General features: G+C 43.2%; 1 protein-coding gene across 7 annotated transcripts in view; it reads right to left on the bottom strand.

Annotated features, from left to right (window-relative positions):
• Positions 1-25,922, bottom strand: part of LOC138488904 (sodium channel protein type 2 subunit alpha-like) — a 1,014,718-nt gene that overhangs the window by 215,992 nt on the left and 772,804 nt on the right. For 4 of the 7 annotated variants that reach the window (XM_069616297.1, XM_069616300.1, XM_069616298.1 and 1 more), the window contains exon 21: positions 16,411-16,533. In XM_069616297.1, coding sequence (XP_069472398.1) covers positions 16,411-16,533 — 123 coding nt within the window. Of the gene's footprint in view, positions 1-16,410; positions 16,534-16,908; positions 17,032-25,922 lie in introns of all 7 variants that reach the window. The other 3 variants (XM_069616299.1, XM_069616303.1, XM_069616302.1) reach the window with 2 other exon arrangements.

Here is a 25,922-nt window from a genome sequence, read left to right as displayed (position 1 = left end):
TAGCACCAACATAATCAGGTACCCTATGATTTAATATTGTACTTCGTTTTATCAAAGGTTTTTACCCAGAATCTAGTATCAGTGTGACAGGTATATCACTAAGAAAAACCCAACTTGTAGCTGGAGTGTTCCAAGGGTTCTTTTATAATCATAGTCGTGTGTCAAGATGAAGCCTGCAACAGTGGCAGACAGACAACATTATTTTTCTCCCTCAGAAATATTACAATCCATATGGAGATATTGTTCTATTTTCCCACATCTTTACTTCCAGTCTTACTGGTCTAGAGGGGGCAGAAGATTTTTTGTGTTTGGTCCCAAACTTTGGAACAGTCTACCCAGGGAAATTAGGACCCTGACCTCGTTGGCTAAGTTCTGTAAGGCCCTGAAAACGTTTTTTTTAAAAATACATTTTTAGATACCGTGGGCTTGATAGAATCGTTGACTTCTTGGATTGAATGCAGGTACTAATACAATTGTGGTAATTTGTTTTAGCTGACGTCATCTGCGCCATTATATGGTTTGGGCCGTTTTGAGCACCTTACACATTCCTCAAATCAAATCAAATATGTTGTGAAATGCAGCAATTTCATGAATAGTCTTCAGACAGAGGTAATTTCAGTGTGTATGTGTTTCTAATAGTTGCTTCTATATTTCAAAGCGTTTCAGATTTATTTGGAATCAGAGCAAGAAAGTGCCTCCTTTGCCTTGGGAACGTTAGAGCATGTCTGTGTAATGAGCAATTTGGAATAAGTTTCCTATCTGTAAATCCTGTTCTCCAGCATTGGTATCTTTCATGGATTCACATGCTCTTTGAATATTCCCTGTCATCAGGCTGGGAATCCCCAGTAACATTAAAGCAGTTTACCTTTAAACTTTAAAACTGCTCATCACTTTAGTGCTCTATTAGAGTAATTTTTGGTCACACTACCCACAACCAATTAGACCGGTCCCCTTAACTCCGCCCCTGGTGGCCATCTTCAGATTTGGCAGCACACGTAACGTGTCAGTATGAGCCAAGATCAGGCAGAGTGGGGTTTCCCTTTTGCAATGACTATCGACGCAGTAGAACCTTGTGAAGGTATGGACAGACCTCCATGAGTCTGCCTTGCAGATGTCAATCAGGGGGGACACCGGACAGAAATGCTGCAGTAGAAGCCACGGCTCTCGTTGAGTGTGCTCTTCGTCTTCCTGGAAGGGGCCTGTTGGCCAGACAATGGCAGTGGGAAATGCACGCCGACATCCATTTTGCAATGAAAGACTTTGAAAGGGCGTTGCCCTTGCTGCTATGTCCGAAAGCAACAAACAGTTAAGATGACTTTTGTAATTCCCTTGTGTGGGCCACAAAGAACTTGAGGGCCCGTGCAACATCTAGAGAATGTAAGGGAGATGAGGAAGAGCCTAAGAACACTTTTAGAATCAGAGGTCATTCAGGTGGAATGCTCATGGGACCTTCAGCATGAAGGAAGGGTTCATGTGCAGAATCACCAGAAACTGGTAAAAACTAAAGTAGGGAGGTTTGAAGGAGAGTGCTTGCAGTTCACCTATTCATCTGGCTTAAATTATGGCAACTAAGAATGCCATCTTCCAGGAGAGAAATTTAAAAGCAGCTGTGTGAAGAAGCGTGAATGATGGTCCCATTAGCTTTGAAAGGATCGAATTGAGTTTCTAAACTAGAGCAGGGACTGTAACCGGGGGAAAAACCCGAAACAATCCCTTGAGGAATTCCTTCACCTACTTATGCAACCTGAGGGAAAGCTAATTAGAGGTACGCATGTGCGTGAAATGGCTCCCAAATGCACCTTGATAGATGAGTGTGCCAAGCTAGCTTTTGGTAAAAAGTGGAGGTATGGCAAGTGTTGAGCAGCTTAAATGTGTACCAGATCTAGGCATTGAATTGCACACCATATGGTAAAATCTTTCCACTTACTCGTATAGCAGGACAGTGTAGATGGAGATGTTGCCCTGTCCTAGGCTTCATTAGCAGGCTGGAGGCAGCACAATGCTACCATATTCTAGGACTGCAGGAGCCAAGCCATCAAGTTGAGGGATACTGGATTGTGATGCAGAACTTACCTGGCATCTCTGGAGAGCAGGTCAGAGAGAGGAGGTAATCTGACGTACAGATCCACTGAGTGGCGAGTACCAAATGTGCAGCAGCCATGCTGGGGCCACCAGGATCATTGTTCTATTTAAGTGTACTGAGCATTCGAGGTAGCGGTGGGATTGGTGGGAAAGCGTAAAGAAATAGTCCCTTCCAGTGGAATGAGAATGCATCCCCCAGGGTCCCCTTCTAGGGAAAACAACTCACAAAACGTGCTACTTATTTTGTTGGTCGCTATAGCAGACAGGTCAATTTACAGGGGCCCCCACTTGGCAAAAAGATGGAGAGTTTGGTTCTGGTAAAGTTCCCATTTGTGGCAGGGCCAGAGCTCCCTGCTGAGCCAATCTGCCATCGTATTGTGGATCCTTGGTAGATGGAAGGGAATCAGAAACATTCCCTGTGCCAGAGCCCATTTCCACAGTGCCTGCACTTCTTCAGACAGAATGGGAGAGTGCCCTCCACCCCCTGTTTGCAGATATAGAACATGGTGGTTTTGTTTCTGTGAAGATGCGGACCCCCGTGTCTTGCAGCTGGGGCCTTAGGGATTTCAGGGCCCAGAACACTGCCCTCAACTCCAGGACATTGATGTGAGGGGTTTTTTCTCCTGTCAATCACAAGCCCCTGGCGTGGAACTGTCCTGTGTTGGCTCACCAACTGTCCAGCGATGCATTCATGGTAACTGTGACCTGATGCGCTGGAAGGCAAAAGGGGGGCCCTTAAGTGCGGTTGGGATGATGACTCCACTATAAGTGAGCTTGACGAAAGCATTGCGTGAGGCGAAGCTCATCTTCCCAGAATCCTGATATTTGCTGCCAACGGGTGTCTTGACGAGGCCTCATCTGGAGCCTTCAGTGAGGGATTAATGGGATGCAAGATGACATCATTCCCAGGAGAGAATTTAGGGAGTGGACTGATGTGACCGGTAGTCCCGACAGTTGGTTCACCTTGTGCAATATAGTCTTCACCTTCTCCTCCCAGGGTGGCAAAGCATGCAAGAGTGTTGAGGTGTGAGCCCAAGAACAGCGAGTCTTGAGCAGGCTGTAAGCATGACTTTGCAAAGTTCACTGAGAACCCCAGAGATGTTTTACACTAGATGGTATCTTTGGTGTGTTACGTCGCCAGTGGTAGAGATGCATTGCGAACCAGTCAGTCGTCCAGATATGGGTAAACGTGAACGCCTGATTGACAGAGGTGGGTAGCCACTGGAGCTAGGCATTTTGTGAACATTCTTGCCACTGACTTTAATCCAAAGTGCAGGGCCTTGAATAGGAGTTGTTTTCCTTGAACTTGGAAGTGGAGGAAACGTCTTTGGCACCGATGAATGGGGATATGGAAATAAGCATCCCCTAAGTCTAGAGAGGAGAGGAAATCCACTTCTTTTAGTTGGTCTAGGATATGCTGTAGCGTCACAATACAGATTAGATGAATTTGTTGAGTGTCCTGAGGTCTAAAATGGGTCTCCATCCTCCTGACTTTATTTTGATCAGAAAGTATCTGGAGTGCACTCTGGAGCCCTGGAGGTGTGGTTCCTTAGGAGGGACAGTAGGTCTTTGAAGAGCAAGGATTGGTGTTTCTCTGTATTTGGGATGGGTGGAATGGAGGTACTTTCCACATGAACTCTAGGGTATGGCCCGGCTGAATGATGGACAACACCCATTTGTCAGAGGTGATGTTGTTCCACTGTGTAACAAAGTTGGTAAGCCGCCCCCTACTGGGGTGTCGCGCCGTGGCTTTGTCACACATCTTTTGGTACTTGACTTCTGGAGGAGCTCTGCATTGTTGCTGGTTTCCTCTATATGAATGAGATCTTCATTTATAATCTTCCTGGGTGGCATTGGTGCGGGACTATGTGGACGATATGAGGACCTACAGTCCCTCAAAGCCCTTGAAAACCTTGTTTTACCTGAGCAAAAAGACTGGTGGCATTGCTATAGAGTCCAAAGTGAACGGGTCATTTCTGTGTCTGTCTTGATGGCTTGCAGTGTCTCATCCACCTTCTTTCCAAAGAGGTCAGTGCTGTCAAAAGGCATATCCACTACTTTTGACTGTATCTCCAGCTGAAAGTTGGTGGCTGTCAAACATCCATGGCGGCGTAACACTGCCCCATAACCCATCTGTCAGACTCCAGTCTCCACAGTGTCCATGGCAATGGAGATGGCATGCTCTGATGCCGCTTCCCCTACATGCAGCAATGTCAGTGCCTCATCCCGCTTGTCATCTGGGACAAAAATGTAGTATCGATCCCAGTTTGAACCATAGTTCACGGTCATAGTGGGAGAGAATACATTAGCATTAGACGCTTTAATGGTCGTCGCGCTGTAGAGATGACTCTCTTTCCAAAAGCGTCTGTTTTCCCTCTTTGTCTGGCGACCCCATACAGAGAGAGGAGGGATTGGCAGAATGCTTACGGGCTGCTGCAGGAGTCTTAGTAGGGTTGTGTGCGCATGCATTTGGGTGCTGAATCTGGGATCTTGTACTTTTCTCACAGCGGTCCTTCGTAATGGGTGCTGAAAATGGGATTTTGCATACAAGGAGGCTATCCTCCCAGATATCTTCCAGCACTGGGATGGCAAACATTGACTTCATGGAAGATTCCTGTTGCTGATAAAGGAAACCCTCATTCTGTTCTTCAGAAGGTCAATGAGCTTTTTAGCTCATTTCAGGCAGGCATGGAAGGAACCAATCTCATCTGGGGCAACTCTCTTGGCGGTAGCTCTGCTGGCTCACCGTCACCTGGCACAAGATCTTCAAACTCGTTTGTGGAGCGGGTGCCTGGGGAACCATCTGATGGATATTCATCACCGTTGGTGTCAGTATCTTTGAGGGTGACTGGTGGTAAATGTGGAGCCCTTGGAAAAGGTCCCAAAGGTGGAGGAGGAGCTAGGCCTTCCCTTGTAGGGAACTCACAGGGTAGCACTGAAGGCTGCAACGGTGTAGCCATAAATCGATGTTGGAGTTCAGAAACTAGTGTCTGTACTGTGGATAGTATATCTATAGACATGCCTCTCGAGCCTGCAGGTATGTCCTTTGGGACAAGAGGCCTTGGAGAAGGTTAAGGTGCCACTGCACTAGCTTGAGTCGGACCTTGAGGTATAGGAAGGCCTTGTCTTGCTGGAGGAGGCATGCTAGCAATCAGGTGCGCAGCTTCTCCTTCCTCCTTTTCTGAGAACACTACCTATGAAACATCCATGTCTGAATAAGCACCCTGTTGCAGTAGCTGTGCATCAGGGTCCATGGATGGACGGGGAACTGCAGGTGCTGTGTAAAGAGCCAGTGAAAACAGTGGTTGAACATGAGTTAGCCTGGGGAGGTATGATAATGCAGACTGGACAGCCCTGTCCACAGAAACTCCCTTTGGAAACGTGGAGATGAAGCGCCTCTGTATAGTTGTCACTGACGATGTAGATGTGCTTAGTGATGGCGTAGGTCTGTAAAACAATTACGTCAAAGATTTGGTCATCTTCAAAGTGGTCAACAGGTCAGAAGCAATAGTTTTGCTAGTTGACGTAGTTGCCTTGGTCGTCGACCAGGTGGTCGATGGAGTCATCGATGGGTTGGTAATAGTGAAAGAGCATTTTGTCATCAACAAAGATTTGAGCCGAAGTTGTGTCATCGATGGGGTCGTTGATGATGGTGGAACTGTAGTCATGGGCAAGTGTCACTTTTCTGAAGAGTGCTTGGATGATGAAGATGTCAACTAAGGTGTATTTGATGCCGAAGTGGTCAACATGACCTTAGGCGCAGAAGAAGCGATTAACAATATTATCGACGAAGGAGCAACCCGAGCGTGTGATCCATGTGCCCTTTTTGCCTTCTTCCCCCAGGAACATTCATTGTCGGGCCTCGAGCTCTTTGAAGAGGGAGTGTGCTCTAGGGGTCTGCTGTACCTGGCAAAGCCATAACTACAGAGAGAGGCTGAGTCAGAGGCTCCAGCACCTTCATCCAACCAGGCCACTAACCTGCGGTGGTGGTCATTGTTGGTCTTGGATGAGCACAACTGGCAGATGGTACAGTTGTTCAAGAAGGGATCCGGATACAGACACTACAGGCACTGTTCATGAAGATCCTCGAGACCTTAAAAAGCTTTTTCTTCTTCGTGTCTATCATTTCACAGGACTCCTGGAGGCCTCAGGCAGATGATCTGAACTCCAGAGGCAGTGGAATGGGCAGAGATTTCAGTGCTGTAGGTGAGAAGCGATTCAGCACCAAAACCGGAAAATATGATGGGTAAACTATCAAAAACAGACAAAAAACATCAAAATTGTAGAAGAGAGAATTCTCGAGGACTCCCAACACTTAACGTGAGGTGGCCACCAGGGATGGAGCGAAGGGGACGTGTCTAATTGGCTGTGGACAGTATGACCCAAAATGACTCAAATAGAGCACTAATGTGACAAGCAGTTTTAAAGTGACAAGCAGTTTTAAAGTTTAATGTTACTGCGGATTCGCGCCTAATGACGGGGAATATTCAAAGAGCATGTGAATCCATGGAAGATCCAATTCTGGAGAAATTAGCCAGGTAATATGTGTATGAACAGCTGGGTAAATAGCTCACAGGTTAAGTCCTTTCCTCCGACATGGGCCAAGTCTGCACTTGGTAAATCTGTATCCCCAATAGGAATGACTCCACCCTTTATCATTTGAAGAGCAGTTTACTGAGTGCCATTAAATTGAGTGATCATAACTGTTATTACTACAGCGCTTAAAATCATGTGGAATCTGGCCATAAGTACCATATAAAAACACGGGCATGTAGGGTTAGACGAAATTCAAATGGTATCATCCATGAAGGATGTTACAATTATGTTGCATCCATTCAGAGCTTGTTATTATTGTGCTTATCCTAGGGAATTAATTGTAATTTAATGTTAATTTCTATATGCACCCAAATGGATACCAGAATGCTGATCAGGCTGATGTCCCCGTACACATGTACACAAAGAGGCTTGTTGCAGATGACACTGAGCAAGCCAGAACAAGATTGAAGTTGTGGATGGGGGTCTCACTTGGAAGCTGAACTCCAATGCCCTAACAAAATGTTGATGGGTATAGGTCCTGGATTGAATTCTACCCGACACCCAGTATTTAAAACAATTGACTCATCAATGCATAAGCAATGGCCAACGTGACCTGTTCTTTCCGCTATGATTGTAAAGCACTCCATTGCTTCCTGAAGTTAGGTCCGCAATCAAATACATACCCTAATAATACATTAAAAACACATTTTCCACGCTACAGTGAGAATGTGGCTTACACCCCTCTTCTTCCTTCCAATACTTACGACCTATGTCCTTTATCAACTGGACCCACTACCTAGAGATCCTTGAGTCAAGCTCTGGTAGCTAGGATTCACTCTCTGGCTCCTGCAATCTTATCTTTGGAGTGTGATGAATAAACAGGCCTGCCACAATGCATTATTTTCTGTGATGTGTTGTATGTTGTGCTAGGATTGCTATAATTTTATCAGACTTGAAATTACATGATACCCACTAAGACACTACATGTTTTAATATTATCATGTGGCCACTTAATGTACAGTGATTTTGACCCAGGTTTAGAGTAGAAGCTAATCCTCAGAACATAAGAGCAGTGTTACCATATCCAGTTAAGATTAACAGTTGAAAAATACTAGAGGTCTTGAAGTGTTTTGAATAGTCGCATACAAGTGAATTTGTAGTTATCAGCTTAAATGAGCACTTCATTGTATAGACAGCAGAGATGATGACTCATAAAATTTAGTCAAAGCTGAGGGAAAACAAAGGTAACATAGGTAACAATTTAGGGATCCCATGTGTTACAAAATTTGAGGAAATTAGCAGGTTCAATAGAATTGTTGGTCTTTTCAAATGGTATTTATTTGATTGTGGATTAGCACACCTCACAACAGTTTTGCCGAGTTACAGTAGCATCTTTCACCTGATAATACCTTATTAGTAATCTTTATCACCACTAATCCTACTGTACTTGCAAGTCTAAAGATCTCATAATCCCACAATTTTTTCCATTCCTCTCTTCTTTTCCTTTTTTGTTATGTCCACTCCCCCCACCCAGGTATAGCTCTTGCTGTAAAATGCCAACTGTCCGGATCAATGCTCACACAGACGAGGAAGAGTGGCACTGGGAGTACTGAATATTACCGGTAACTAATTAAAGAATTACCCAAATGTCGATTTTCCTCATCTCAGTACTTACAACTCTAAAGCATACCAAAGATCGATCGATCCGCCCCAAGAAAGAGACACTGAAACCAGCATCCAACACATACCCACTGTTGTGTTTAATTTGAGCAAATTCCATGCAGCAGCTAATCGTTATAATTATTATCAGGGTATATATTGAGTGAGAACCTAGCTTCTGAAATTAATGGAGCATTTTATAAGTCATAGGAGGAAGTACACAGCGAGGGAAGCAAAGATACACAGGAGTGGGGAGCTAACAACGAGGAAGGGATAGAGCAGGCAAATTGCCAGCGAGGGATCTACAAATAACCCAGAGAAATCAGATTTCCCATTCTCAGGTTAGGTGGGGAGTGTCTGTGTACCCAGGCGTTAGGGAGGAGCAGAGCCATTGCCTGAATAGCAGGGCCTTCCTGATATGTAGCACTGAAGGGGCAAATCTTGTGACAGGGAAGAGGAGGTTCCAGAGTCTGGGGCTATAAACAGAGAAGGCCTTTCTTATGGTTCTTTCCGTCCTGTACCAGTATAGTTCAAGTCCTTGCACATGTCCTGCACACCTACTCGAAGCACTGCTTGTGCAAAGGCCTGGTCAACATGGACCGGTAAGTGCAGCCTGTAGTGTAAAATGAAAGGGGACAGAGATGACCACATGGCTACCCTACAGATGCCATGTATGGTGGCCCTTTTGCATCTGTCCATGAGGTAGCGAACCCTCCGAATTGGACTGTCCTTGGACCTCCACCAGTAAAGGCACCCCACCAGGCCATATGATGCCAGTGAGAGGACTTACTTCAACAGTTTGATGGAGATTACGGAGGCTTTTCATCCCCTCCCTGCCATCCCTTATGTTTCAAACATGCTCTGTGATTTCCAAAAGAAGGCTATCCTTTTCACATACGGTTGCAGGGCCCTTATGACATCCAAACTTGATATTTCCTCACCCTGTGCCTGAGAATGTTTCCCAGGCATCTCCAGAACCACTATTTCCTGAGCCAAGTGAAAGGCTGGGTCAAAATGCAAATGATTTCTTCTGGAGTAACCATTAAAAATGGTGCCACACGTAGCATCACACAAAGCTTGCTAAACGCTCCTGGTGGAAATGATGACCACTAAAAACAACTCCTTATCTATGAGAAACTTGATCTCTGGAAAGGGAAACCCTGTAATGATTTCAATACTAGTGGCAGGCCCCAGGTTGGGACTAGTGACAAAACTTGAGGCTGTTTCACTCTGAATCCCCTTAACATTCTATTACAGACATGTCTTGCTCGTTACCAAGCTGGGGCTGCCTTACTGCCTTAATTGCTGCCCATTGGGACCTGATAGACTTGGGTGTCAACCCGAGGTCAAACCCTGCCTCTAGAAATTGGGAGATGTCTGGTGGGCCACACAGCAAAGTGACAACCCCTCTTTTCCTACACCGGGCTGAGAATACCCCCCAAACGCTGTGCTTACGTGCTTATCATATGAATTACAGGTTGGCTTCCACCTCCCCCTGGATGAAGGCCAAAACCCCTCCTGAAAAGCCCAACCTGACTACCGCCTCCCTCTCAAGGACCATGCCATACAGAGCCAGTTACTGCTGTACAATCAGGGATTAGGGGTGAGCTCTGGGGATGATATCCTCGGAAATAGAATGGGAGGATCTGTCATTAGCATGAGGAGGAAGGGGGGCATGATCTCCTGGGCCAAAAGGAGGCAGTCAAGCTCAACCTCCCAAGCTTGTGAAGAACCCTCAGAAGTAGGGCATTCAGAGGAAAGAGGAAGAGAAAAGCTGTATACAGGGATAATCCTCTGCAAACTCTTCTCAGGTCAGGTTTCGCGTCTGCATTTCTTTCTTCCTGCAACACCTTCTAGACACGTTTATTAAAGTAATGCTCAAAAGAGTTCCAATTCTTTCCTTTAATTCTTTCCTTAGGGAAGTAGACGGACAGATTGATGAGTAAGCAGTGGGGCTAGGCTGCCCCGGTTTCCATTTCTCTAGGCAGCATTTCCTATAATTCTAGACAGCGTTAAGTGTTCTTGAGAGCCGCCAGTGAGGGTACATTACCTAGGAAATGCACGCCACCTCTTAACCTGTGTGGCCATGTTAACCTGTGTGGCCACGCTTCCTTTGGAAATGAAGTCCAAAATAAAAATACTGCCTTTGTTCTTCAAGCTTCATTACCTCCTGGCTTGGGGGATGAATCGCAGTCCAGTCCCCCTGAAGAGGTCCAGCAGCTCAGGGAGGACCGACAACCTATCCCATGAGACCGCAAAGCCAGGACAAGCTTGTCTCTTGTAGCATATGCACTGAGGATATGCCGATGGACCTATAACCATGGCATTGTTCCATTAAGTCCTACGAGAGATCTTAATTCTTCGTATTGATATATAAAAGCCTAGTAATTGCGTATTGGAGAAACACCATCCAAGCAGACCGAAAACGAAACAGGAAGAGCTATTAGTCAAAGGAGACTTTATACAGCAAAGAAGAGTATGGTCATAAAAATAAATAAAAGAGAGCAGTGGGGGAACTGGCAGTACGATGAGATGTCTTCACACTTGTAATTCCTAGGACAACGATGAGGGACATATTGGCAATGAGAATATAAGTGTTCTCATTAGAAATTCCCATTTACTTTTAGATAAATTAGTTCAGTATGGGATACATTTTGCTTCTGCATTTTAGCCATTTTTATAATTTGAACACACTGTTAACTAGCATTAGAGGACAATGAAATTGATGAGATGTGGACATCCTAATAGCTCAGAAAATTGGCTTGATTTGGAAACTCTTTCTTAAAGTTTTAACTAGGTAAGATCCTCCAGGGGTCCTAATGTCATTTAGCACAGATTGGAGACAACTGATCAGAATTCTTACACCAGGAAATGAAGTATGAGTTCTTAATGATATGCCAGTTTTTTCTCAGACAATTTAGGTAGGTCTGAGTCAGAAATACTTCATGGGATCAGGAAGGTTTCTCTATTTAGTGAACATTGTTTATTCAATAGATTGTGCTGCCATATTAATTATTAGATAGGTGGTGATACACATGGATTGCTCGGCCTCCAAGTCAATCTATACGTTTTATACTGAATAGTTTTTTCTCTACTGTGTTACATTTGCCCCTCAGTCTGATGTCAAAGTCCTTGTTACAGGTTCTAGACCAATTTTGTCAAGCAACTGATCTATTTATTTTAAGGAAATAACCATACTGCTAAATCAAAGTTATATCATTTTTATGTGTGGAAATATAGTTAACCCCTCTTTCACTCATGTTTGAATGTCACTTAGAATGTAAGCATTGTAAGGTTTTGACAACCCTACTTGCCTATAAAATCCTCCAGTTAGTCTATTGTTATATTTGTTGTGTTTGGCTGCAACAGGCATGTATTAGTCACATTTAAATGAATCTAGTTTAAAACTAGCTGCATGCATCTATGCTCATCTTTATTTGGACTCCACACAATGATACCTGCTGTTGCTTTCAAATGATGTGTTTACCTTGGTCTTTTCTTTCAGTTCCTGAGGTCTGACTTATCTGGGATAGTCACATCAATGCCACAAACCCACATCATCATCAGGAATTTAAGTTGTTTTCATTTATTATACTTGACTATCACTGTAATTCATCCTGTCTGATTTTAGTGTATCCCCAAGTCTTTCTCTTTCTTTGAAACACATTTTCTTCCTTAGCTAGGGTTTTGGTTGAGTGTGTCAGCAGCCAAGTTTGTGTGTTAGACAATGGGGACATTATAAGTTTGTTAGTTATGGAAAATTGCCAGGAAAATTGCTGGTAAATCTGTCACCAGCAATTTTCCCAGACCGGAAAACTACAAGTTTACTGGTGGGGGTTCACTGATTTACCTCCAGCCAAGAGCTGGAGGTAGATCAGGACCCCACTGGCAAAATAAAGCCAGTATTTGTGGCACTGGTATAACCAGTGCTGGAAATACCAGCAATCCCCTCCATGGAGTCCAGTGGGACTCCATGGAATCGGGATTTACCACCTTTTGCGCCACATGTAATATCTCAGAAATTGTGGGATAACAGGCAGTGGAAACGGTGGAAATGGTTTGCCCGCATCCCACCAGAATTTTCCGGTGGGATAACGGCAAACTCGTGATGTTCCATGATTTCTATGATTTTGCCACATGAATGTACTCAAATTGTTGTTACTGCAAAGCAGGATACATTAATGTGAATGGGGCTCTTTACAAACTAACCATTTCAGTGCAGATCTAAACGTTGTTTTATTCTTCCGGGTTGACCCAATAAAATTGACAGGCAGTGTTTGCATTCCTCTCCCTCATGTCAATGCACTCTCTGTCTCCTAATGGGACCCCTTCCCTCCAATATCCTTCCTACTGGAGTGTGAATATCCTAATTCATCTTAAAACATTTATTAGCCACTCAAGGGTAACCCTGTTGGAATTAATTATTAAGATTCTACTTAGAAATGTAACTTCCATACTAAAAAACGTATGTCAGTTGGACAACACAAATTTCAACACATTACATGCTTTTACCCAGCTATATTTTTTTTCTTTTCACTTTTTCAGCACCATTAGTCATAACTAATCCCCTTCAAACATGGCATTTTTATACTCCACCTACGCTGCTCTGATTATGCAGTGTTATTTTAAGTGAGACTCTAACATCTTATTGGAAAATTGCATGATCCTAAAAATAATGTCACATTCCTTTTTGTGCGTTTTTGGCACATTTGTGTGAAACAAACTGTTGATGTTTAACTTTTGTAGCTAAACGTTGTTATGAACCAGTTAACTACTATAAACATTTTACCTCCTGGCAGTGGAAAATGGATGGATGTATGGATGGCAATATAACATAATATACCCCACCTCCCTCCACCATATCTATAAGAATGTGCATCAAACAAAATAATTACAACTGTGGTTAACAGTTTCAATAAAGAGCAGACATTGGGCCTGATTTACAAACGCCTTTTCCTATGGGAAGACCCCATTAGAAAACGATTTGCAAATCAGGCCTATCGTGTCCTTTCATGTTGAAATCTAATTTGTAAAATGTCTAACATACCCTTTAATTAATAATGTCAATTGCATTAAGAATCATCATCAAAACATGCAAACATAGGTACATCAGAATCAAAATGTAGACATTAAATTTAACATTTAAGACAGATAGCAAGACTATGTCAATATTGTGAATTGAACATTTGAAAGACAGCTACAATTTGAAGCAGTCAGCCAGATATGTGCATAGAGCATGCAAAGTCAAAAGTGCAACTTTAAGATGTGTTTAAAGTTGTTCTCTGCTTATTTCTTTTGCTGCTTAGAAATCAAGCACTGTGTGTCATGCTTCAAGTGCATTTGCACACTAATACATGCATTAATAATTGGTATACTCATTCTGTCACTTGTTAAATCAATGCAGACATTTTACTGCATTTAATGTATCCTTAAAATGAATCACTGATTCGAATGTTTACTAAAAGGAGTACTAAGGAAACTAGTCATAACATCAGTGTTTTATTTCAAATTTGGTATTAGTACAGCAGTAGGTCTTAGCTCTTTGGCAGTCTTCTTATTTGCCAGCAAAAATCATTTTTTTAAAGGCCACCAACAAAAAGCGAATCTGATTGTGCCTTATTGTTCATCTTTATTTAAATGTCTGCTAAATATCAAGTTTGATTCTGAAAGACCCTAAACTGTACACCCATGACTAAAACTCACCTATACATGTAATCTATGTTTGCCGCATTTGAAATGCAGCAGATCTTAACAAAAAATATAAAACATACCTACATGTGTGTTGAGGAGCAACCATGACTATCTGAGACTGACATACAAGATCTGTAACATTGCAAATTTTTTGTTTCAGGGGGTTCAGCCAAAGATATATTTTAGTACCGAAATAAAGAGCCGAAACCTACCCTTTATAATATTTGTTCAGCATATTTAAAAAGCACAAACGAAATACTTTTATGTGTCATTTTAAAACGTGATTTGGAGTATCCATAAACTATTGTAAATAACTAATGTATACAATTCAAAAGAGCTGTTGTCATAAATGTACTGTTTCTGTAAGAAAGTTAAAAAAAACATGGGGGTTGTGGAAGAGGAAAATAATCCTTGTACATCTTCATTTAGCATTTGCTTGGTTTGGATGTAGTGTACAGATTACTTGTCGCTACTGCTTTCAGCGTTCAATTTCTTTCTTCTCTGTATTGTATAACGGTATCTACCTTGACTATTTGGTGCCAACGCATGTGACACTTACGAACATATGGAAACAATTCTAACTATCAATAAGTCTAATACACCACTACAAGATTAGCAACACCTATAGCATGGAAACAACAGATGCTAATTTATGGCTTTCATTTTTTGAGGTATGTGATACCTAAGAAAAGTATTTCCATTTAGACTTTACAAAGAAGTCTTACATTCAAGGTTAAAAAATTACATTGTTGATTCACAAAGAAGTTACTAAGTTTGACTTAGCGTTGACTTACTCATGGAAATGACCATTTCAGTCACAAAGAAGTTAATATGAGTAATTGTGAGTTACTCCAGATTTACTAATTTAAGAGTCCAATAAGTCACTCAGTAAGTCAGAGCAACTCAAAAATCCTTGTATTCCCTTTGGCAACTTACCTATGGGAATAAGCGGGCATATGACCAGAGTCGGGGTCCCTGCTCCTTCAGACAGATTTCCATCATTATGAGCCAGGGATGGATAGTGATATGGTAATCGAGGCAGAATCGGGGTTCCTTTGCCAACATACCATCCAGACAGAAAAGAAACTCTGATCACCACAGTGCTGATGTGTAATGGTGGGTGCCATGTACAAACAAGGGGCTTTCCTTACATGGATCCGTATAGATTCTGCTTGCTATTTTGAGATATAGGAAATAAGGTGGAATCCAAAGGGACCCTAGCTTCTTTGTCTGCATTAAAATGCGATGTAGACAGACATCTTGTCAGTTTCCATGCATCAAATGGGGAAACACATAGGTCAGATGTTCTGCTCTGTCTAGGGAGGCCATATCAAAATGGCTTGACCTGGAAAAACACAAACAGGTCTTGTGTATACTTGTTTTATCACCTGTGGGCCATTTAACAGCCGCTACAAAACGAGTCTAATCGTAACTTCTATGTAAATCGAGTAGTCCTGCACAGGAGTAACTAAACGTTACTTCTTTGTGAATCATCCTAAGATCTTTTGACGTTTTACTTTTATTGGAGATGTTGCACAATAACTAATAGTACTTTCATACACAACAAATGTAGATCCAAGCCTAGTATCTATTAATAGTTCGTTTTTGCATTGTGTAACACTGTAAATATCTGTTGTTACAAATACCCAAATTAATGGTGACTAATTGATCTGCAGCATCAGGATGAATGGCTCACTTCTTCTGCCAGGATTCAAGCCTGTGACTTGCAGATGACGATTGGCTGCCAGCAGTGAGCATTTAACTCATTGGGCTCTGCAATCTCAACCAGTCGAGATGTGGAACATCTTTGCAGAGTCTCTGAGCCAAGTGAAGCGTAATGTCCAGCATCAAACCACTGCTACAGTGAGGCGTGAAGACTAAAACAAGTGTGAACATTCATAACCTCATTGAAGAGGCCTGAAGTTATAATTAATTAAAATACCTTCTTGTATGTCAGTCATCAAATAAGTGAAATGGTCACTTGATCTGTCACCTAGTACCCCAGCCTTTTGTAATTTGAACCCAATTGTTTTTTTAATGTTTGATAAAACAGGGTACCTAGGTTGCATCAATTTAAGTATTTCTATTTTAGTAACACACATTACAGAATCTTTAAATGGAATCAGTCAGCATTTACTTTCTTTATTACTACTAAAGTGTTTAAACATTGACAGTGTAGGCATGCATCTCATGACAAAAGGAGTGTTTCTGCTACAGTAGCTACAGAAGAAGCTAGAGTAACCCAGATGAGCAAAGCTGATATGTGTGATAGCATATGGTTTAAGGCGATGTGCTGAAGCATCCTACCTCGTATCTGTAAGTGAGAGACAGTAGGTAAGAGGGCATTGCAGCATTTCTGCATGGATTTATCATTCCTTATGCTTACTTCACATGCATGTTTGTTATGCATGCATTAGTTCAGGTTCTTTAATTTTGTCTTACCCTCATCCCTTCAAATCGTGACAGGGCTCTTAGAGGTCTCAATGCTCTTAGTGTCCTAAGGGATTTAATGGCACCTAGTTCTGAGTAGCCCATGGCATTAGCTATTAAGCTAACCAAAGAGACCTACACAAAAACAGAAAAGCAATAGTTCTAATTTGTCTTCCAAATCCCACTGTACAAACAATTGGATGCATTACTGTATGTGCCAGGGGCCTTTGAAGAAGCACACCTGAATTGCGACCCCCTTTTCCAGCCAATCCTACTACACCTAGGAGAGATTGGTTAGCAAAGTTAACGTTGGAAAGAAAAGTGAGTAAAAACAACATGTGTTGATGAAAACCTGTTGGCACAAGCGAGCGTAAATGCCTTACCCTCTCACATATTTTGCCGAAGATCCACTTGCATTTGAAGGAAAACTAAGCCACACAATTAATAGGAACCTACAAAAAAGAATATAGGTGAATGTGTACTGTTTGCCAATATTTGTATTGGCCTTACCCTCATGCCTTCAAATCTTGATAATGCTCGCAGAGGCCTCAGTGCCCTCAAGGTCCTCATAGACTTAATAGCGGCCAGTTGGTCGTACCCGAAGGCCACAGCCAAAAGGGAAATGATAGAAATCTGTTCAGAATTAATGGCATTGTTAATCAACATTTGATGAACTCAGATGAGATTACGTAATTGGTATGGGCACTCATGTGACTGCTGGGCGAATGCTTAGTAGACACTGTTGGCATAGTAGGCTTTTGGCTTCAAAGGGGTTAATCTGCTTAGAAAGAGCAGACAGTCGGTGGTAGGACAGAAATGACAACATGAACATTTAACATACAGTAGGTCACACAAGTTGTTTCAGAGGGAATGGTATGTAATAACTGCTGAGTGCAAATGGTTTGACCCAATCCTTCCCCTACAACAATAACATTACGGGCAATTCTCTGATCAAATGTTGATCAAAAATCGACAAAGCAAATCCGTTTTTTACTGAATATTCTGATTAGTGCTGGGTGAACATGTTTGTGATTTGCCAAGCCCACCCGAAAACGGCATGCTTTCTATTTCCAGCTAATTCTCAAACATTTACAGAGATTCATTTAGGAAAGTTTGAGTTCAACCATGTCTAGAAAGTAGTTCCCTGCATTGGAGGGCAGGTTACTGCCATCCGCTGCAGGGTCCTTTAATATTCCACACTCCCCTACCAAGGCCTCCCCGGGACTGTCAGGGCAGTGGGCCATGCTAAACATTTTTAATTATTCTTCAGTTCCTCTGGGAGAGCGAGGAGATTATTATAATTATAATTGTTCTTTTCTAACACGCTTAATACCAGAGATTGGTTTCTAAGCACAGGATCAGGATTCAAACCTTTCTTGCGCTCGGTTGTCTTGCTTCCAAGGCAAAAGCATTGCCTTTGAGTTAACCCCTCTCCTCCTTGGCAGTAGTGGTGGTGGAGGGAGGAATATGGGTGCTTTTAGGAGGTGCAGTGGGGTTGGTTTTACTCCCTAAAGTGATCTGGGATTAATTTCAGAAATCACAGCATTTATATCTTGCTTTTTGTCCTCCAAATATTTGCTGGAAACATTTGGGGGAAGGTGTCTAGCCTTAGTTCTGATAAAAAAAAAAATTAGCTACCATTTCTGACATCAGAGGAAGGCTTTAGTGCAGGAACTGAGACGGGGTCACCTTACATTGAATTGGTTAATGATTGCTTTAGCTGTGTCCCTCACAGAAATTTCCCCCACACAATTCTCCAATTACACAAATCTCTCAAAGCATAGCTCTTTCAAAAACCACCTGGCCAAAGACTAATTCCAATGGACATGCATACCGAAGCACAGACCTCACTGTACTGCGCTACTGTTAAAAGATGCCAGCTCAAATGCCGGCTACCTACACTCTGTACAGCGCTCCGCTGCTCTCGAGCTAGGTCTGCTATTTAAACAATAAAGTAAAAAAATATATATAATGTTGCATTTTACCTTAGCATTCAGAGCAACCTAGGGCTTTATAAGAAAAGCAAGATATAGTTTAAGTTAGCACATCTAGTTGTATGACATGTTTTGACAATTTAGCGTGAAACAAACTGCTGATACGGGATGGGGTGTGAAAAATGTCAGGGCATACTATATAATTTTACAAGGTGCTACAAAGTGTGAAACAGAACCTTGAGTTAGTATGGGGTCATGTATCTTCACTCTGTTTATCTTAGAGGACAAGTATATACTTTAAATAATGCTCATGTTAAGGAACACTTTGCATAGAACAAATCAGGATGCATAATCTGTTAACTAAAGCAATACCTTGAAGAGTGATGGAAAACATCAAGGTGCACTTTGCATAGAACCAAATAGGATGAAACATTGCAGTGATATGGATCCTCCTGAAGATACACATTCAGAAGTGTGGTGAATAGTAAACAGGCACAAGGAACACATGTCTATATATTGATATCCTGAAAATTAAAAGGACTAACAGAGACTATAAATAGGGAAAAAGAAGCCCTATTATATGCTAGAAGATCACGTAAGCACAGAATACACTATAAGACAACCAAGGACCAAGAAATATGTGAAGCAACATATGAACAATAATGGAACCCAAGAGTGAAGAGTGAAGTCAATAAACCGTGATAAGAAAAATGTAATCTCTTGATGAGCATTATTTAAAGTATATACTACTTCTCTAAGATAAACCAAGCGCAGAAACATGACCCCATACTAACTCCAAGCTCTATATTTGTTATATGATAGGCACAATAACTGGGGTTAGATACTAGCAACTGTTTCCTACAACAAAATCGAAGAAGAGTTTGTCGCCACTATAGATGACACATGCCTGCCAACCTTTCTTTAAAGTGTGAAAAAGCAATTATCATTACACAAGGCAATAATCAACATGTTTCAGGAAAATAAACGTATAATCTTAACTGTGTTCTTAGAAGACCGATCCAGCTAGACACTGGGTCAAATCTGTTTAAAATTGTATGACTGCTTTCACTTTTGTTTGGGCGTTTGTTTCCTTGGATCTCTAGGGATAGCTATACATATGCTAAAGGGTTGTATGATCCTGTTGCAAATATTAGTCATTAGATGAGAAGTGTGCAACACTGAAAACAACACAATGAGCTGTGTTACATAATTAGCACTCAGTTTGAGCCTTTTGTTTCAAGTATTTGGAATAGTGTGACTAATAAATGGTGGCTTATTACTAGATAAAAGGGCAAATTCTACAAAATTGACAGGGTATTGCCATTAGTAGATTATGTTCACACAATAAGTAGGCAACACACATCTGTGTTTTGAAGCTATTAGCAGCCAGATAGGACCCAGACGAGGTCCATTTGGTAAAACCAAACCTGTGGTAGGGGACAGTAGTTTAAAATAGAGACAAGGCTGTGGCAGAAGACAGAAGGATAGAGCAAAAAAGATGCTATCCCTGCCTACTGTGCACTCTCAACTAGGTTGCGGTGTTACAACGCCTGTCTAATAGTGACAGAATAAGAGTAAAATTACCAACTTCTATAGTTTGTAACACATTCAGCCTTGTAAGTCCTGTACCACTCTCTTCCAGATGTATTTAAATTGGAAGAGACTACAAGTAAAAAAAGAAAAAGCGCACCAGGGAAGGTAAAGAGGATATATTCTTCCTTTTTAGACACTCGTATGGCATCTGATGGGGTAAACAATCCTTTAATAGCCCATGGATTGTCACACTGACCCTGGATTGCTAGGGTTTAAAAAGACACAAAAACAAGGGAAAAGGGACTAAATTCCTTTTCCTATAACACAAAGACAACACAGTCACCACTTCCCGTCCAGAATTCGTTTTGACTAAAGGGGAGTGGGACAGTGTAAAAAGGTTTGCTCAAGCTATCAAAAATAGGCCAAATGGGACCTTTTTAGATGTAGCAAATACTGTCGACCGGTTTCAGGAGCCTAACTTTAATAAAGCCACATACATCAGGACAGTCTAAGCATCCTCAAATCTGGTATATTTTGCAATTCGGAAACCAGTTTCTGAGAAACAAAAAATACGGTAGATGGAGTTTTACTTTACCACCTTGCCGTAGGTGTCATGGGACTGGAACTGTCTGGGAGGAAGCCCTATAGTTGCTTTCCTCAGAGTCGAAAGAAGAATATGCCACTGTGTTGGGTGTTCTGACCCACGTTTGGACTATTATGCTACAACATTTGGTGCTGTGGGCTTAGGAAATCCAAGATGGCCGAAAAAGCCCACATGTGCGCCAGAATCTATGAAAACCGCGCAGTTTGTGCGCACACCAAAATGGTCGCCTGACTTGCCACCCCCGGTGCGGGTGTGCTGGGTCAGAAGAGCCATGAGTGAAATGGGGTGCCAAAGAGAAAAACAGCAGTGCCTGTTCGCTAGAAAGCACTTTAAAAATCACCCTTTGTTTCTCTGAAGGCAAGCTCAGAATGCCCATTTCAAACATTGCAGAATATCCAACAATCTCACTGAACACCAGCAGACATTTGACAGAATAAAGTCTTGTGGGCATACAAAATCTGGAGGATGAGCCTAAAATAATGTTCATAGCAAAACTGGCTGAGCTGTGGATTTCAGCAGTTTAAGTAAATTTGGACTGAAAGACACTAAAAATCTAAATGTTTAAAAGAAATGAGTGACCTACTTTTGAGTGTCACATAGGTTGCAATTGTTTAAATGTCATAGTTTTAAACTTAGAATCAGCATTCTAGCTGCATGCGTAAAAATTGGAAGTTTGATTTGGACAGGAAAACTGGCAGCCAAAGAGACATTTAGCTAAGGCCTGGCTTAAAAAGAGAGGGAATTTTGCCCACCAGCTACCCCCGACAGGAGTTGAGACTTGCACAACAGCTGTGTTCCCAGGCCTAGCTGCCTTTTGCTGTTCCCACCAAAAGGGATATGACACTTCTCTGATTGAATTACCTGGGCTCTGCAGGAAATTGAACAAAGCCCTGTCCTGACTCAGGCAAATGTTTTATTGGGGGGGTCGTAAAAGTGGCTTCCCCCAGACCAGACCTGCAGAGTAGAGCTGACCCAGACGCTGTGTGCAAAGACCGTCCGTGGCGAGTGAAGAAAACCCGCTGACCAGATCGTGACGAGGCCCAGTCCTTCTAAAAATTAGGAGTGAGTATCCGCCAAAACTGTGCAGAACCCAATCTCTTAGTTAAAATAATCTAATGCAAGCTATTTTAACTTGAGTAGAACTGTCTCCTAGAGATCCTGTCACCTGTCATTCTTAAACTGCGAGCTGTCATATGTAATTCCAAAGTTGCACGCTGTCACTTGTCATTTTGAGTTGTTTTAAATCCGAAAATCTACCTTTACTAAATCGTTCATAACTCCGGAACCGTTTGAGTTAGGAACGAAATTTAACTTTCATCTGGAAGCTGAGATCCTAGGCTGTCCTAGGACCCTAAAAGGATAGTGCTACTCCTTGTAGTTCCTCTGTAATCGCGCCCGGCGCACTCGTAAAAATCTTCCGCGATTTGACATTTTGCCGCGAATTGAAAGGTTAGCTCACGTGTAAAAATCTGCAGCTGCTTGCCTTCCGTTGCAAAAATTCGTTTGCAACCTGACAACCATTCATAGAGCATTGCTAAAGTGATCCTGAACTCATTCAAAGTATCTAGCACTCACCCTGAACCTCTAGAGGGAATTAAAAGCATTTTAGCATATTTTTCACTTCCTTGCAAACCACATTCAAAGCATTTTGGGCCTGTGTTTAAAACTCCGACCTGTTTTCCTCTAAGCTTGCTGGGGGGGAACTGAATTTCGTATTATATTGATTGCATTCCTGAGAACTGTGTGCTCTCCTTTCCATCTCCTTTTATTGCATAAAGGGGGGAGTGAATTTTCAAAGAAAAGTGATTACATTGTCTTTTACTGAAGTCCTATCAAGTCGATTTCTGTGCTGCATTCTTTTTCATCTGTGCAATTCATTGAAACCATAAAGCATTCTCTGATACTTTATTCCCCTGTTCCTAGTCATAAGTCACCAGAACTGTGCTATTGTAGGATTGCTTATTGCTGATTACTGCTCATATGCCTAAGTGTGCTATCAATTACTAATGTATTATCAAAGTGTGATATATCTATAAATTGTTAATTTCTCAAATAAATCTTTTAAATTTGCAAAACAAACCTACTTCTTGACTCAGTGGGGTCAGGGGGATTCTAAGAGAGGGGTGTTATACAGGGGTAGTCATCCAGAACTCATGAACTGGGCATAAAGATATATCAATAAGGGTTTTCATTCAGTATTCTAGACTAGGCGTTGACTTAGCTGTAGTGTTGAATTGAATCCTCTTACAAAGTGGGGGCTCGAGCCGGACGTCTGGATTAGATTTACCGCTTGTGCAGATTAATACAGTGTTTTAACTGACAGGAAACATAATCCGGTCGGACCAATACGCTGTTTTACGCTGTAAAGTACTTCTCAAAGGGACACTCTAAGAGGAAGGTCTGTTTTGCAAAATAAAATACTAACTTTTGTAAGTCAGAGAGGAAACCAATTTCCAAAATGACGACCTTAGTAGATATGAAAATAGCCAAAGAGCACTTCTTACATAAGCTATTTGTGAGAGGTGAATGGACTGAACAGGACCAAAATGTGTGGTTGCAGGCAATCGCGCAACAAGTCACTGTAACTGGGTCAGACATATGGAGAGATCAGGGTCCATTACATGTGGCCCTGAGTGAACTATATATGGCCCCTAAAGCCAAAGATGAACATAATAAGATCGCCAGAATAGCGGCATACTTGTACATATATATGGGTGTCATGCAGGACAAGTGTGCTGAAGGCCAAGATCTGGCAAGTAGGCAACTGTTGGCACTACAGAAGGCCCAATCTGATCTGGACTCCTCTGAGCAAAGGCTGCACAGAAGCCAGGAGTCAGAAAATGAGAGTAGACAGTATCTCATTAAAATAAAGGAGGATATGGATGTCCTGCAACAGGAAAAGGCTGATCAGGATACCAGATTTCGGGCCTTGCAAAAGGAACACCAAGAAGGTTTGGACTCCCTACTGCAAAGCCAGAAATAGCTGGAGCAACAACTGGACTTCAACAGGGTATGTGCTGAGCAGGTAGTCACCCTGCAAGGCCACCTAGATAGGGAAAAGGCAGAGAGTAATAAACTGGTTTTGAAAGACCTGGGTACCCAGGCAGAGTTTGACCAAGAACGCCAGAAAGCTGGTGCCTTTCAAAGGCAAAGGGACGACCTGGCGGCACAAATGCAGGCTCTTAGTCAGGAAAGGGATACCTTAGGCCAGGAAGTCTGCCATTTAAGAAGGAAAATTGAAGAAAATCACCTGGCCCTCCAGGGACTGGGTGACCTCCAGAAAGAACACCAGAACTTGCTGGAGCACACCAGGAGGGTGGAAGATGCTCTGGCAAGAAAGGAGCAGGCCAGTAGGGACGGTGCCCAGGAGGTAACCACCCTGCAGCAAAGACTGACCCAGTGCTCCAGGACCAATCAGGAAACGCAGAGAGAGAATGAGGCTCTCTGTCAGCACAACGATAGGCTCCAGCAGCAGGTAGCCATGCAGGAGAGACTGATAGAGTCTAGTAAGGCCTTAGTTGAGGAGCTGAAAGCACAGGCTCTTGCATGGCAACAGGGAGCAGGGGCGGATAGAGATGAGGTTCGCTGGGAAAGAGAGATTCCTAAGCATAACCTTAGGAGCCCTAGTGCCAGAGGCCTTCATCTCTACCAGTCCCTGGACTCTGCCACCCCCATGCTCCCTGGCGCACATGAGCACGGGGCCACAGGGATGGCAGATTACTATCCAGCCAAAAGTATGGGGCTCATAGGCCAGTACCACCCAGGAATGGAGGGGCGGGCATCCGGGTATGGGCACCCAAGTACAGTCCAGTTTAGTGGGGAACCCCAGGGGAGTAGGCCCATTAAGGGCATCCTGAAAACCTCTGCCCAGTTAGATCAGTGGGGGGGTACCCAGCAAATCCTGGCAGCAAGGAGGGATCTGAAGACTCCTCTGAGCGACACAGGACACAGGAGACCAGGTCCCCACATTCTGCCAGCCATTCCCAGGCTCGCAGAATCCGGGAAAACCTGGAAGATCAGACGGGAACCTCTGGGAGCAGTGCCTCTGAGTCAGAAGATGAATGGACCAGGGTTACCCGAACCAGAAAGGCCAATAAGGCAAAAAGGGCCTTGCTTAAGGACCCATTGAAGCAAATAAAGGCAATAAGGAGTGTCATCACGCCTTATCATAAGAACGCCAAGTATTCTGTTTGGGAACACTTGGAGCTCTATGAGCAAATGATGGAGACTTTCCATTTGAAGGACCGCAGTAGCTGCATCCAGTACGTCAGTTTCTTTGCGGGGCTGGAGGACCAAAATCATTTAAGATGGTCCACCTATAAGGCGGCCATCTTGAAACATTTTTCTTTTCACAGAAATCCTCAAGAGGCTCGCAAGGCAGCCTACAATTTGCAATGTGGGGAGGATCAGGCCCCACAAGAATTTGTGCAAGAACTGAAATGTGCCTTTGAGCAGACCACCAGAAGGGTGCGCACAGACAGCAGAGAATTTTTCAATACATTTTTCCATGCCTTGCCCAAATATATAATGACCCAGCTCGTGAGAGATTTTCATGAGAAAAGATCTTTAGACTGGGTCATTGAACAGGCTACCCGGATCTATGAGGTGCAGAAGCCCATAGAAAATAAAAGCAATACCCAGAAAAATCCCAAAACCAACAGCACCCCTGCTGCTGCCAAGGTGGCAGAGGTAAAGGTCACCCCCGTTTTGGATTTGGAGATGGGGGGCCTAAAAACCTACCTGCACCTAATAATTCACAGCCCAGAAGGCCCTCGGGCCAGTCACAGACAGGGAGCCAAGGAGGCAGCCCCACAAATGGGGTCCCTCACTCTCCTGATTATGTAAGACCCGTTACAAGGGAAACAGACCCATCCTGGGTTATGTGTGGACTCCTCCAGCCCAAGGGGGGGGATCCAGCCAAGCACCTAACCCAGAGAACCTCCCTCCTAACTTCTCACAGGAGGGCAGAAACTCACCAAACCCTGGGCAGAACTTCTTCCCCAGGTATCCACCCAACTTCCAACCCCAAAATCATCCATCCTTCTTTCCCCAATTCCCTGAGCCCAGACAACCTAATCCGGGAGAGGGGAGGCCAAGGGTGGAGGGGTACCCGAATCTTCCCAACCAGGGGTACTACCAGAGAAGGGATAGCTACCCTTCCCGGGATCAGCCCAGGGGAGAAAACAGAACCCCGTACCAGCCTGAGCGGGTTTCACAACTTGAGCGCCAGGTTCAGAACATGGCACGGGATCTGGGTCACATGCTAAGGGCTCAGCAGAACCCTCAGATGGGCATGCCGGCACAGAAGGCACCAAACTCTGGGCCTGGTGCTCCAGAGCAATGACGGGGGCAGCACCCCGACAACCCACCGGTTCCCAGGGAGGTGGCACAGGGGGAAGGGGGGTGTAAGGCCATGGAGGAAGCTTCCTTCCCCACTCGTAAACAGCCCCTGG

This window comes from Ambystoma mexicanum, chromosome 9 (assembly GCF_040938575.1).
Source record: "Ambystoma mexicanum isolate Mex_15411 chromosome 9, UKY_AmexF1_1, whole genome shotgun sequence".
NCBI lineage: Eukaryota > Metazoa > Chordata > Amphibia > Caudata > Ambystomatidae > Ambystoma > Ambystoma mexicanum.
This window is presented reverse-complemented; position numbering and strand designations above follow the sequence as displayed.